Source organism: Plectropomus leopardus, chromosome 11 (assembly GCF_008729295.1).
Source record: "Plectropomus leopardus isolate mb chromosome 11, YSFRI_Pleo_2.0, whole genome shotgun sequence".
Classification (NCBI taxonomy): Eukaryota; Metazoa; Chordata; class Actinopteri; order Perciformes; family Serranidae; genus Plectropomus; species Plectropomus leopardus.
In genome coordinates, this window is record NC_056473.1 from 6,686,347 (window position 1) to 6,698,700 (window position 12,354).

General features: G+C 40.0%; 2 protein-coding genes across 3 annotated transcripts in view; one reads left to right on the forward strand and one right to left on the reverse strand.

Moving 5' to 3' along the window:
• Nucleotides 1-6,790: 6,790 nt before the first annotated feature.
• fancf (FA complementation group F) lies at nt 6,791-8,751 on the reverse strand. The gene is made up of 2 exons (XM_042495400.1): nt 8,658-8,751; nt 6,791-8,414 (listed from the first exon to the last, which is right to left on the reverse strand). Exon 2 carries the CDS (start codon nt 8,358-8,360, stop codon nt 7,341-7,343), a length of 1,020 nt encoding a protein of 339 aa, XP_042351334.1. The 5' UTR covers nt 8,361-8,414; nt 8,658-8,751; the 3' UTR covers nt 6,791-7,340.
• Nucleotides 8,752-9,381: 630 nt separating this feature from the next.
• LOC121949676 (growth arrest-specific protein 2) overlaps nt 9,382-12,354 on the forward strand; it is a 29,649-nt gene continuing 26,676 nt past the window's right edge. For both annotated transcript variants that reach the window (XM_042495397.1, XM_042495399.1), the window contains exon 1: nt 9,382-9,587. The gene's annotated coding sequence lies outside the window, so the exon portion shown is untranslated. The remainder of the gene's footprint in view (nt 9,588-12,354) is intronic.

The following is a 12,354-nucleotide window of genomic DNA, read 5'->3' on the forward strand; positions in this document are numbered from 1 at the left end:
CTGGAACAAAGGAGGCATGGTCACCCAACACTTTGTCCAACACTTCAAGAAATGGCTAAGTCACAGAGCAATAACACACTGTCACCTTTAAACAACCACCACATCCTGCACTGATCCTTGTTGAAAACGCATCAGGATGGCGTTTGTGTTTATACTTCTGTAAGATGAGATTTATTTTTGTGACGATTTGTTTAATTTGGTAACCTTATTCTATACTCTGATTTATTTTGAGAAATAAGTTAGGATCTACATTATGTGATGCACCTTCCCTCTAAGGTCAAGAATGGTTTAGATGGTTTAGAGTTGTTTTACTGATAAAGTGGGCAATAAAATGAAAGAAGAACTGAGAAGACATTGTCCCCATGCTGGAAGAAAGCAGCCTTAAATCTGAAATCAGAGCATAACGTTACTGAGTGAAGTAAAAAGGTGATATGACCGTGTGTGATGCCTCTTTGCTGCTCTGCATTGTGTCGAGCACGCCACTCCAGAGGCCCACAAACTGTAGCTTATTAGTGAGCTGGTGAATAATTCAGGAAATCATGACGTCCATCCATTCACGTGCATCCGTCAGAGCTTCTCCTTACAGCAGCTCGATAGTGTGTACGAGTCTGGATAAATCAGAGGCTGTGATTCTGACTGCGCCTCTCAGCCTCTGCAGGTGGGGATGAGTCATATGGAGCAGTTACAGAATATGAGAGCAGTCCATCATCAGAGGTCTGAGCAGATTGCTGAAGGTCCAGTGCAAGATGTCGATGTGACCAAGTGGTAGCCATTAAATGTGGTGGATGTTTTGCATCCCTCTGCCTGCATGCTGCGGTGAATATATGCAGTAAGAAATCTCTGCAGCTCCTCTCTCTGCTGAGAAGAAATGATAGACAGGCGTGAAGTTTGTGGGGGTGGGGGTTAACGTGTTGACCATCGGTTTTATGCACCTGATGGACAGCATGAATCGATTAAACGTACAGCCTACAGTGGCCTCGCTCTGTGCCAACCGATGCTTCGATCACAGGAAGCAGCTCCATGTCTGCAACCAGTGGCGGCAATTACAATAAATCTCAGCTTCTCCTCCGATGATCTGCCTCAGCCGAGGAGAGAAACCATTAAGGCTATCCACCGCCTTCCTCTCACTGCACATGTTAATTTGACAGAAAACACAATTGTGCCACCAGCCACGTGGAACATGTTTTCTCATGCCTAACCAGCCAGAGAGGTCATGGCTGTTGCACCCGTGACGTGCCTGTTGGGGCTGCAGTAATTGGATGAAATTGTTGACATTTCATTCATAGGTGAGGAATTCTGTCAGCATTCACCTGCATCTAACCTCCACCTTTTTATGTTTTTGCAGCATTTTTAGACTTAGTCATTGTGATGTTGTGCTGTTTGTGCAATGGTGAGGACGAGCGAAGGAGGATTGAGTAGTTGACAGTCTGTGGGGCAGGTGCAGTTTGGCTCCGGGGGGACTGTAATGGGATGAGGCCCAGCCTGAATGAGTGTTTGATGACGGGGTTGCACTCCTCCCTTGGGACTCTGCCTGCATGCAATTATCCTCCTGATCCTTTCTCTCCTTTCTAGTCTGCAGTCCAAATTGCGCACAGTGATCTGTCCTCACTGCTGCCTGAATATCCTCTTACTTCTCTAAAATTCAACTTCCACATTTGCAAAAAAGATCAAGTAATTATGAACCAAAATTTCAAAGAAGCACTGAAGTAATTACTGTTTTATGGCAGCCTCCAGCATGACATTACACCACCTCAGGGCAAGTAAATTTATAAACTCCTCCCTCTCCTCCCTTGCTAATTGCTTTATTAATGGAGAGCTTGGCACCTCAAATCAGTCTGTCACCAGACATGTTATATGTCTGTGCTCTCCTCCCACTGCCACACGTGCAATCTGAGACAAATAATTAAGAAAAGATTGCTGTTTCCAGAAGGATTCTGAATCTTCTGTTAGTGAGTTTTTAAAAGCATGTTTTTGCAATTAGCTTCTGCTTTACCCTTTGAAATCTCAGCATATTGGTTTGATTTCTTTCAAAAACATGAGAGGGCAACGAGCGACTTAACAAGACAAAGCTCAAAGATCCCCAGAATTATCATAAAACTTACTTGAAATTTAGCAAAAACAAAAACATCCAACAACCAGGGGGCAAGCCGATCGCCATTACTGTAGGTAATACACTAACTATGGATAAGTACAAGGTTAACAGAAAGAGATTGTTTGTATTTGAGACTATGTCCTTCTTGGCCAATGAAACATGTACCTCTGACTGAAAAGGAAATGATTGATTTTTTTTTTTATATGACTTTACTATTTTTTTTATTTATTTATATATTAATGATTTTTAATCTAATAAATTACTCATGCATTTCAGTTAATTTATTATTTATTTATTTATTTTATTTGACTGTGTGATAGTATGAGGGGATATATATTTGTGCATTGATGTACATATTTTGATATACACTTGAAATTCTAAAAAAATATGGATAAGTACCTCATCCAATCTCACTTTTAAAAAAACCCAAACTGAACTATCACTTTAAGATGCTGAGTTTAGAATAGAAAAAGAGAACTTCCCTTTAGTGACATGCAAATGGTATCCACTGTAAAACATCTCCATCTTTTTTTATCTCCCAAAAGCAACAAGAACTGAGTGCTATCATTATTTTCATCTGTGCACTGAAACAGTGACACCTTGTAAGGGCTACATGTTTCAGACCCGCCTTGTGTGGCGTGAGAATCACATCCTCCACCATCAGAGGAGGACAGCAGAGATTGCTACATCCAATTGTGTTTTTTTTCCCACAAAACTGGCTTCCCACAGTTGCATGTGAGGTAATCTATCACAGCTCCCCTCCCCCATATCACATTTCGTTGACGGCTTCATACCCTCCTCTCTACAGCATGCTCATATCATCGCATCAAACGCAGACAAAGGATGAGAGGCTGATAAGATTTTACACGATATTCTCACTACTGCCAGAGTGCTGCCTTGAAATCTTGATAAAATGACAATAACAAGTTTGTAGATGATGAGGAAATATATTGTATAGAAAACATTGCGTTTTTCACAACCTTTCTTTTAGGGCAGCATCTAAAGATTATTTTAATAATTGATAACTATTGCAGTTCTATTGTTCTTTTCGGTCACAAGCTCTTTTTCTACAAATCAAACTCCTCCTTCTGCTTATGTGCCATTCGCGTTTCTGCAACCATAGCATCTCACTGGAGGGTTTGACGGTGCAGTTTTTATGGGATGTCCTGCAGAGGACGATGTGAACTTTTTTCATCCTGTTCTTCACAAGCTGCGTCGACAATTCATCTGACTCAGTCGAAACAGTACACTTCATGTCATGATAAAGCACCCAGCTATTCCTCGCAGCATAAAAATACCCCCACCCCGCCAAAAAAAAAAAAACCCTAAATGAAAGCATCAATCCCTCCTCCTCGCCTGATGGTGGTGGCAACTGATCGTCAGCATCCTCTGAGTGGGACACAGGTGTGCAGAGGGGCCCTCCTGCCTCTGTGATCCGTCACTGAGGCCAGACAGGGGCCAGGCTCCAGCGGCTTAGGCACGTGCCGAGGGAGGGCTCTACCCCCCCTCTAGAGGACTCCCTATTCACACCACCAGATGGGGGCTGGATCTGATTTTTAATGAATGCTATCCCTCACAACCCTTTGGAAGGCGCAGAACAACAGTCGCCCTCAGCACGTCTCACTGCAGCTTGTTACCATACTGGCTCGAATAAAAAACAACAAAGATATGAGAGCAGGAAATACTCTCTGTTTTATTCGTGTTTTACAACTGAAGGGGGAAAAGTGGAAAGTGGTTTTAGAAAAGATAGTAATGCGAAATAATGCCACAAATACTACATTCACCTTCCAAGAGATTAGCAGCTATTTTAGTGAACAGATTTTTAGAGACATCTCCAGCAAAACCTCACACATTTAAACAAGGAAATAATATTGAATGAATGAATGGAAATTTATTTCAAACATGTAAATAAGACAAGGACAGAATGAACATACACAAACATACATACATTCCTGAAAAGGAATGTGAGGAAGTGCAAACTTATTAAATCCTTCTTAAACCATGTAAACTATAAGCTATGTAAACAATATATAACTATATGAAAACATATTAACATTGTTATTTGCAGAAATGGGGTACAGAAAAAGGAAATACTACAAAAAAGTACGAAATAAATAATAATAATAATATTCAGATTTTATTTGCTGATGATATACCAGCTTATCCTATTGATTATGTTGATATTTATCTCAGGTGGTTTTGAATACATCGTGTTCAAAATAATCACTGATTAGTGATGGCAAATACAAAATATATATGCAATGTGTTTTAAAGCAGCCCTTTAGTCACTGATATGAGTTAATCTTTTATTAAAATAAATAAATAAACTTGCATCTTTTGCTGAGAAAAGGTCTGTTAAGACAGTTTATTGTCATTTTCACTATTAGGTGTCTTCTATGAGTGCATTTAGATTAGAAATCCAATGTTACAATATTTGTGTGTGTATGTATGTGTGTGTGTTGAATGTAATTGGGTAATGAATAGGTTAAAGTGGGCTGATGGTGGATATTATGGGGCTGTGTTGACCTCCTGTAGTACTATAATAGGACAACCCTGTAATTTCAGCTTTCAAGTTGAGAGCAGAGGGCAATTTGTTCACGCTTCGGAGACAAAGAAGCTAAAAAGCTGCTTTAAATTAGAGGGGCGGTCTTAATACTTAACAAATTGGAGCCTCTTTTATTTCTGTGTCAAAGAATACTTAAGACTTGTTGGTGTAAAAAAAAGACAGTAATGCGCTTTCTTTTTCTACTATCTGTTCTCACACACGTGTATTTATCCTATAAAAATACTGGGTAAAACATGTTTTCATTTACTGTAGATGGATGCAGGTTGGTGGATTTAATTGTGGGTTTCTCATTTGGGGTCAGACTAACACATCTGAATCATCACCACGGCTGCTAGCTCACTCTGCCAGTTATTTATAAGGCTGTGAAGAAGAGCCAGAAACACAAAATCTAAAAATTAAAAAAAATAAATAAATCTGTCAGTGTTCAGTCCCAGAGGCTACATGCTAACATGCTGCCCGGTAAACATGTAGAGGTCGAAAAATCTCAGTTGCTTGCTTAATACACTCCAGAATTTTGTACTTAAATTATTTTGCAGATTCTTGAATATGCAAGGGCCTAAAATTTGATCTAACGTGATGAAAATCTCAATTAAATGAATTTCCATTGTGTTTGTAAGCCAGGAGCAGGTGAGATCTCTTCAATCACTGCTGGTTTCCATCCAGCCGGATGCATATGTTCTTCATTGGGTGGAAATAAATTGCTTGTGTACATGCAGCCCCTTACTCAGTGACCCTTGTCTGTCTCAACGTGAATTGCTTTCACGGCGTGTTAAACGAGCCGTGGTCGTGTTGGTGTTTCCCCGCGCGGCGGCCAGCTCTCTAATCCGCTGTCCGCCAGAGTTGTGTCACACACCGGCTATCATGGAGCGTTTGATTGAAGGCGCCTGATCTGACTGACTGATCCCTCGCCGCAGAGGTGCTCTGACACACGGGCGAGGTCTGAGATGTGTGAATTAGCAGTCGAGTCACGTGACTGGCATTAAGCCAATCAGAATTATTAGATTCAGACCCGGAGCGGCTTTGTGGCGAAGAGACAATATTGACAGATGGTGTGTGTGTGTGTGTGTGTGTGAGACAGTGAAAATGATTTGAGATTTGTACGTGTAGGAAAGGGCAAATTGGATTGCACAATGCTTTTGCTTTCTTTGCTTCATGCAATTTCTTAAAAGCTCCTTGTCCTTTAAACCAAAGTTTTTTCAGACCCTAATAAATCAGCAGCTGTAGAATTAGTTTTAAAAATATAATTTGGGAGTAAGATGGGATTTATGATGCTAAATGAAGCCTTTATCCTCCAGAGAGCAATTTATAAAGTGTAAACTATTCACTGCTCGACAGTCACTTTCAATTTAATTCAGTCAGGTCTCGTGCCGCTACTGATTACAAGGCAGCACGTGACGCTGCCATCTGTCCACACCTTGTAAACTTTGCATTTTAAACACATATCACATTGTAGTGAGATGAAAAAAAGAAATCAATTAATTCCATTATTAGAAGGTGCATGGAAAATCTTTTATAAAAAATATTTACACTGCAAAACGGGCATATATTAAGGCTTCCAAATCTACTAAAGTGAGCATGTTTAAAACGTTGCCATCAATTACATTTTTTCAATTCATACATTTATCCAGCTGTTTTCTGATTCTGTGTTAGTCTGTGTGCAAATATATTTGACAAGTCGAAAAAAATAGCATAAAGAGTGAATAATTGAAATGGAAAAGAAACATCTCTGAACAATAGGACAACATTTAAAAGATGTGTGCTTTTTATACATATTTTAAAAGTTTTTCCATAGTAATGTTTATATGATACATGTGTTTCAGTACTGATATCAAAATGCTAGTTTTTTTTATAGTTAATTTAGATTTTAAACATGTGTTTCTCTAAAAACAGCTGTTTTTCATCTGACAAAAGAAAGTAGGGATCGACAGATTATCAGCCTGGCTGATTATGGGAGCTGAAATTTGGCATTTTGCAGATTATCTGTATGTATTTCATTTTAATGATCGCCCATAAAATGAATTAATGAAAAAGTGTGCATATTACACTCAGCCAACACCAGGGAAGGCAGTCTGCAATACATGCAGAGAAAGTGTCAGCATGGGAGGAACTTTTACTTTGTAAAACCTCAGTGAGCTATTTTTATCTATTCATTTATTTGTTTAAATTTTCATTGAACTTTATGAAAAAAAGTTGCTGGCAACTTGCCGTGAATTATGTTGACAGTTTCACTGCTGATTAAACATTTGCCAAAGGCATTTAAACAAAGTTTCGTGTTGGAATTTGTTATACTGCAAATTCTAAAGATAGAAAGAAATACTCTTATTTTTATTGTAAATGCATATTCATTCCAAATATCAGTTATCGGTCTCATTAAGTACTAATAATCAGCATCGGCCCTGAAAAAACAATATCAGTCGACCCCTAAGAGAAACCAAAGTAAGTGAGAAAACAGTAAAATTAGGATTGCAACTGTCTGATCAAAAGAAGAATATGAATCGGAGTGAGCATTAGGTGCCAGATTTTGGTCACTGACATCTCCCAATAATCTGTACTATGGACACCTTTTGTTTGGTATCAAAAAAGTTTTGAGGTTTTAATATGCAGCCATAGTCAAACACTACATAAACATTTGTGTAAATCTTGGCATCTCTTCCAGCTCTACAGAAACTGCAACACTGACAGTCACTTGTTAAATGCTGAAAGCAGGTCTCCCCACACACTCAGACCTCTGACGTCAAAGTCCCCATCAAAAGTTTTCAAAGCATGTAACTCTTTTTCTACATCCTCCCTCAGAGAGGGACAGGCCTCAAACAAGGCCAGAAAGTGCTCGGTCAGTCTCTGGAAGGACACTGTTCGCTCAGTGCTGCTTTGAACCCATTCACCCTCAGTTATGCTATACTCCATTTCAGAGGCCCACTTTTTCAGCATATCACAGTACGCATCTCTAAATTTCAGGTGTTCTTTGGCCAGGTCTATAATAAGTGTAGCAGGCAGTGCAGAGCACATGTGCTGCAGCACACTGTGTTCTTTCTGCAGCCAGTCCAACAGAAAACCCTGTGAAGCAGTTTGTGCAGGCAAGTTTTTCTTTGTCAGCAGAGCTGCAGTGATGACCTGACAGAAATGTTGTGTTGCTCCTCCACATCCCTGGAGGACGGAGTCTAAAATGTGCTCTGTCCGGCAGGCCTCCCTGCCTGCACATAGCCTCTCCATCAGCATCACCCCCTGCACCTCAGCATCAGCACCAACAGCTGACAGGTCTGTGAGAGGACTCAGGACTTTACAGGCAGATTTGCATTGAATGGTGAGACTGCAGAAGCCAGTGACATCCTGATACTCACTCTGCTGGTTGTTTGCAGGATTTGAAGTGTCAAAGAGTATCTTCATGATGGAAATGGGCAGCTCAGGATTCTTTAAAAGCCCACAAAGCAACAGGTGCTGATACCTGGAGAGGTCTGAGAAGGCGACTTCTGTGTATCCAGGGAAGACTGCTCGCAGACTTTGATTTGTGAGCTGCAGCTGCTTCTCCATAACCCTCCTGATCACGGGGATATCGTGAAACCTGGTGTACAGGTGTTCGCAGTACCGGGCCCATTGAAAAGCTCTGCACAGAGTTTGTTTATCCCACTGCTCCACCACGCCGCTGTGCGCCGCCACGGCCAGCAGCTCCGCCGTGCTCGCCAAGTTTTTCAGCACCGCCTCCATGTGGCGCTCTCCGCGTTCACAGTCCAGCCTCTGGCCGCCGGTGATGGACGCTTACTGCGGACGAAAGGCACAAAAATTCACCCAAATGCTTCTCTATCGCCGAAAAACTGCTGAGACGTTATTGAGCTAGCTAGCGGGTTAGCATTGGGTTAGCTAGCAGCAGCACTTCCGGCGGCACATTTAAAAACAAAATCCTTTTTCACGAATGTTGCTTTGGGTGATATGCAGCGTTACGCAGCATAAGACGACATAACACACTAGTAAAGACTTAGTAGAAATTAGCGGAGTTTTACTCACTTTTCATTTTCTTTGGTCCGACTGCCTGTTTGTGTTGCTTTTACAACTGCGCATGCGTGCTGGAGTGCTCAGCTCTGGCTATTTCCCTTCAAAATAAAAGCCACCGAATAACTTATTACAACACAACAAAACAACAAAAAATCAAATTGAAAAAATATACTAGTGATAATAATAATAATAATAATAATAATGATGATAATAATAATAATAATAATAATAATAAATTAACAATGCAATGGATTTTAGAAGCCAAACTCGGTATTAACACATTTTGATTTTAGAAATTTGTTCTGTATTTTTCGGAATGCTCTGTATTATAGTCAATTCTATTTTAAAAACAACCCCCCTTAACTAGAAATACTACGAAAAACAAAACAAATACAAAACAAAAACATGCATTTCTGACAACAGACCGATTCATAATGTACATTGGCCTATTTTTGATTGTGTCCTAAGAAATTGGGTCATTCAAATGTACTGCCCATAACAATTATAGACTGATATTGCCAGGGTCTGTCGGTTGGATCACATTACTTTATATGGGCACACAGAAAAAAAACAACAACATTAAATCAGTCGAATGATTGAATTTCTGACCTGCTGAATTCAGTCCAGAAATGTCACATTGAGGCAACACAAAGCGGAGAAAAGTGGGAGGCACTGCCAGCAGGACCCAACTTCCCTCCCATCAGCAGCAGCGGCGGCAGCGTGCTCCGCGTGTTGCCTGTATGTGTGTGCGCGTGTGCATGTGCAGTCAGATCCCTGTGCAAATGCGCAGTGAGAAAGAGCTCCGCGGTCCACATTGCTTCAGTGTTTTGGAGCCTAACCTGTGGGTCGGTGCACCGCGGTGTGAAAAGCATGAACGCTGGGATCCAGCAGCTCTCAGGACGAGCAAGAGGAAGGTGCGCACCGACCAGCTGAACCCTCAGGGTGAGCACACACAAGGAGCCCTTTTTTGGACTCATGCAAGAATTTTTCGCTGCTTTACTGTTGCCAGATAAACTTTAAATGACTTTATCCTGTTTTATGTTGGGGGACTTAAGAATGTCACGTTTTGTATTTAAAAGTTCGGGTTCAGTTGCTTCTTGACACTTTAAAAGCTGTTAATTCCTGCTTTTTAAAAGAATGTTCCTCACAAATGTAATTCAAGGCACGTTTAATTACTCAGAAACGAACATATTTTGCCGTTGCAACTCTCAGTCATCTCATTGGTTTTAATTAGTGGCTGCTGTGCTGGATTTCAGTCATAACTCATCAGGCGTCCTCCCTTGATCCTATTTCCAGAGTAGTGAAGTGTCTGTTGTGGTTGTTTTTATTTGTGACAGTTGTAAAGGAGGAGACAGCTTTAAAATTTTATAACAGCTGTAAATGAAATGTGCTGCCGAGTATTTTAAGAGGCCAGTGCAGACTTATTGTTTGTTCGTTGATCCTACAGGAGAATACTTTGCTTTTGTTGACAATTTCTGCTGGAGATTTTACACTTGACTACCACATCTGATGATACAATCTGATACAACACTGACTCGCAACACTCACAGTACTATCTGCAGCAGAAACATGCCGTTTCCACATTTAAATGGACAAATCAGTCTCCAGATCAGTTTTCTGTTTTGGAGGAGAAAGGCATGAAGGGCGGCGAGGGTTATGAGGACAGAGCCACTTTTGTTTTTTCTCTAATTGATGTGTCCACGTTCCCATCCATATGCCTTTCCTGGAGCAATCTGCACCCGACTGTGGCAGGTTATGACGGTTACTGAAGTCATGTGGCGTTTCAGACTGAGAGGATGTGTAGTTATGTGGATGTTTTAATACCTCTAGGCTATAGCTTGAGGTTTATCTGATTCTGATACTCAGCTTTATGTCAGATTCTGAATCTGACTGAAAAATAATATCACATATAGGGCTGGGCAATATAAAGATATGTCAAATTGAGATATGTGACTATATCTTGTGATATGGAATGAATTGTATTTTTTCCAGATTTTAACCCTTTCAGAAAAGGAATTTAGCAATTTAGGAATACTTGACCCAAAAATTAGTAAAAAAAAAAAAAAAGTTAAAAGTTACAAGAAAATTACCTTAATAAAAGACACTGACTTAAAAGTAAGTGCTGAATTAAAAAAAGTATTTAGTTCATAAATGTGTTTTGTCTTTTCTAAAAGATCATTTTAAATTATTATAAATAAAGTTTTCTGGACAATGGTAAGTTTTAAGGGAATTTTCTTCTTTTACTAATTTCTTGCAATTTGTGGGGCATTTCTTGCCAAGATGGTCAAAATGGAATTTGGTTAAAAAAAAAAAAGAAAGAAAAAAGTGCTTTTGAGGAGATTTAAAGATATAAATTTCTATGTTGTGTATCAAGATATAGCATAAAAATATTGCAATATAATTTCCAGCCCATATTGCCCAGCCCTAATCACACAGGCTATATGAAGCAGCAAGTTCAACAGATGGCACATGCTACAGATGCCCAGCAGAGTGGTGGTGCTGGCTGTGTTTTTGGCCTGGGTCAGGCTGCAGTGTGGTGAGAGTCAGGTATGTTGAACAACAGCTGGTTGTTTCTGTTGGACTCTTTCCTGGAGAAAAATAGGGGGAACCCAGCTTGTTTATTCAAGACCCTGTTGAGAACAATGCAGCACTGGGAACTAAAATTAAAGGAGGCAGTGTGTAAGATTTAGGTGTTTTTTATGGTGTCTTGGGATTGCAGGTTGCAACCAGCTGAAATTTCTCCTGGTTAGAATTCCTTTAGTGTTCATTGGTCAGGAAGTTCTTATCGGGAGCTGAATTGTCCGCAGAGACCTTTTAGTCACTGAAACAAACGGACCCAGTGATTTAAAACTAAATACACTGAGTGAAGCAGTTTCACGGTCAAAAAGTCTGTGATTTTCTTACGCTACCTCCACGGAGGGGCTGCAAACTACTGTGGCCATACTTCTGCCAATGCACCCCCTTAAAAAAAAGTATTACGCACTAAGTACCCTTCTTAAGTTACCTTAAACTTTAAGTGTTTTTCTGTGTTGTTCGTTTACAGATGTTTGCCTATGTTATGCTTCAGCTAATCTAAAGAAATTTTAAATGATTTTTTTATCCTAAAGGTCCAGTTTGTGGGATTTAGGGTGATATTTTGGCAGAAATGGAATAGATTAGAATAAGTGTGATTTCTTTAATGTATAATCACCTGAAAATAAGAATCATCATGTTTTTGTTGCCTTAGACTGAGCTGTTTATATCTACATAGGAAGTTGGTACAGAGAGCGCTATGTGGCTGCCATGTTTCTACAGTAGCCTGGAATGGACAAACTTAAGACTGGCTCTGGATGGGGCCATTTGCGTTTATCTGTCAGCCAATGTTGTTTGCAGCCCCTCAGTGAGTGTAGGAAAAACACAGTTTTTAAACTTACTTATTTAGTGTTTTCACTGCTTTAAATAACATTTGTTTTGGAGATGAACAGACCTCTGTGGAGGATTCAAAACCTCCAGAGCAATGAACACTGAAGGAATTCTAACTGGGACAAGTTTCAGCAGCTAGATGCCACTAAACCCCCCAAAAAGCACACACAATGTTCCTTTAAGAAGCAAGAGAAAGCTGAGGATACATAGTGTTTATCCAACACTGATGATATGTAAAATGTGCTGTTTCACAATGGGTGAAAAATATTTAACATAACGTCTACATTGCCAGGAAAAATAAGCATTT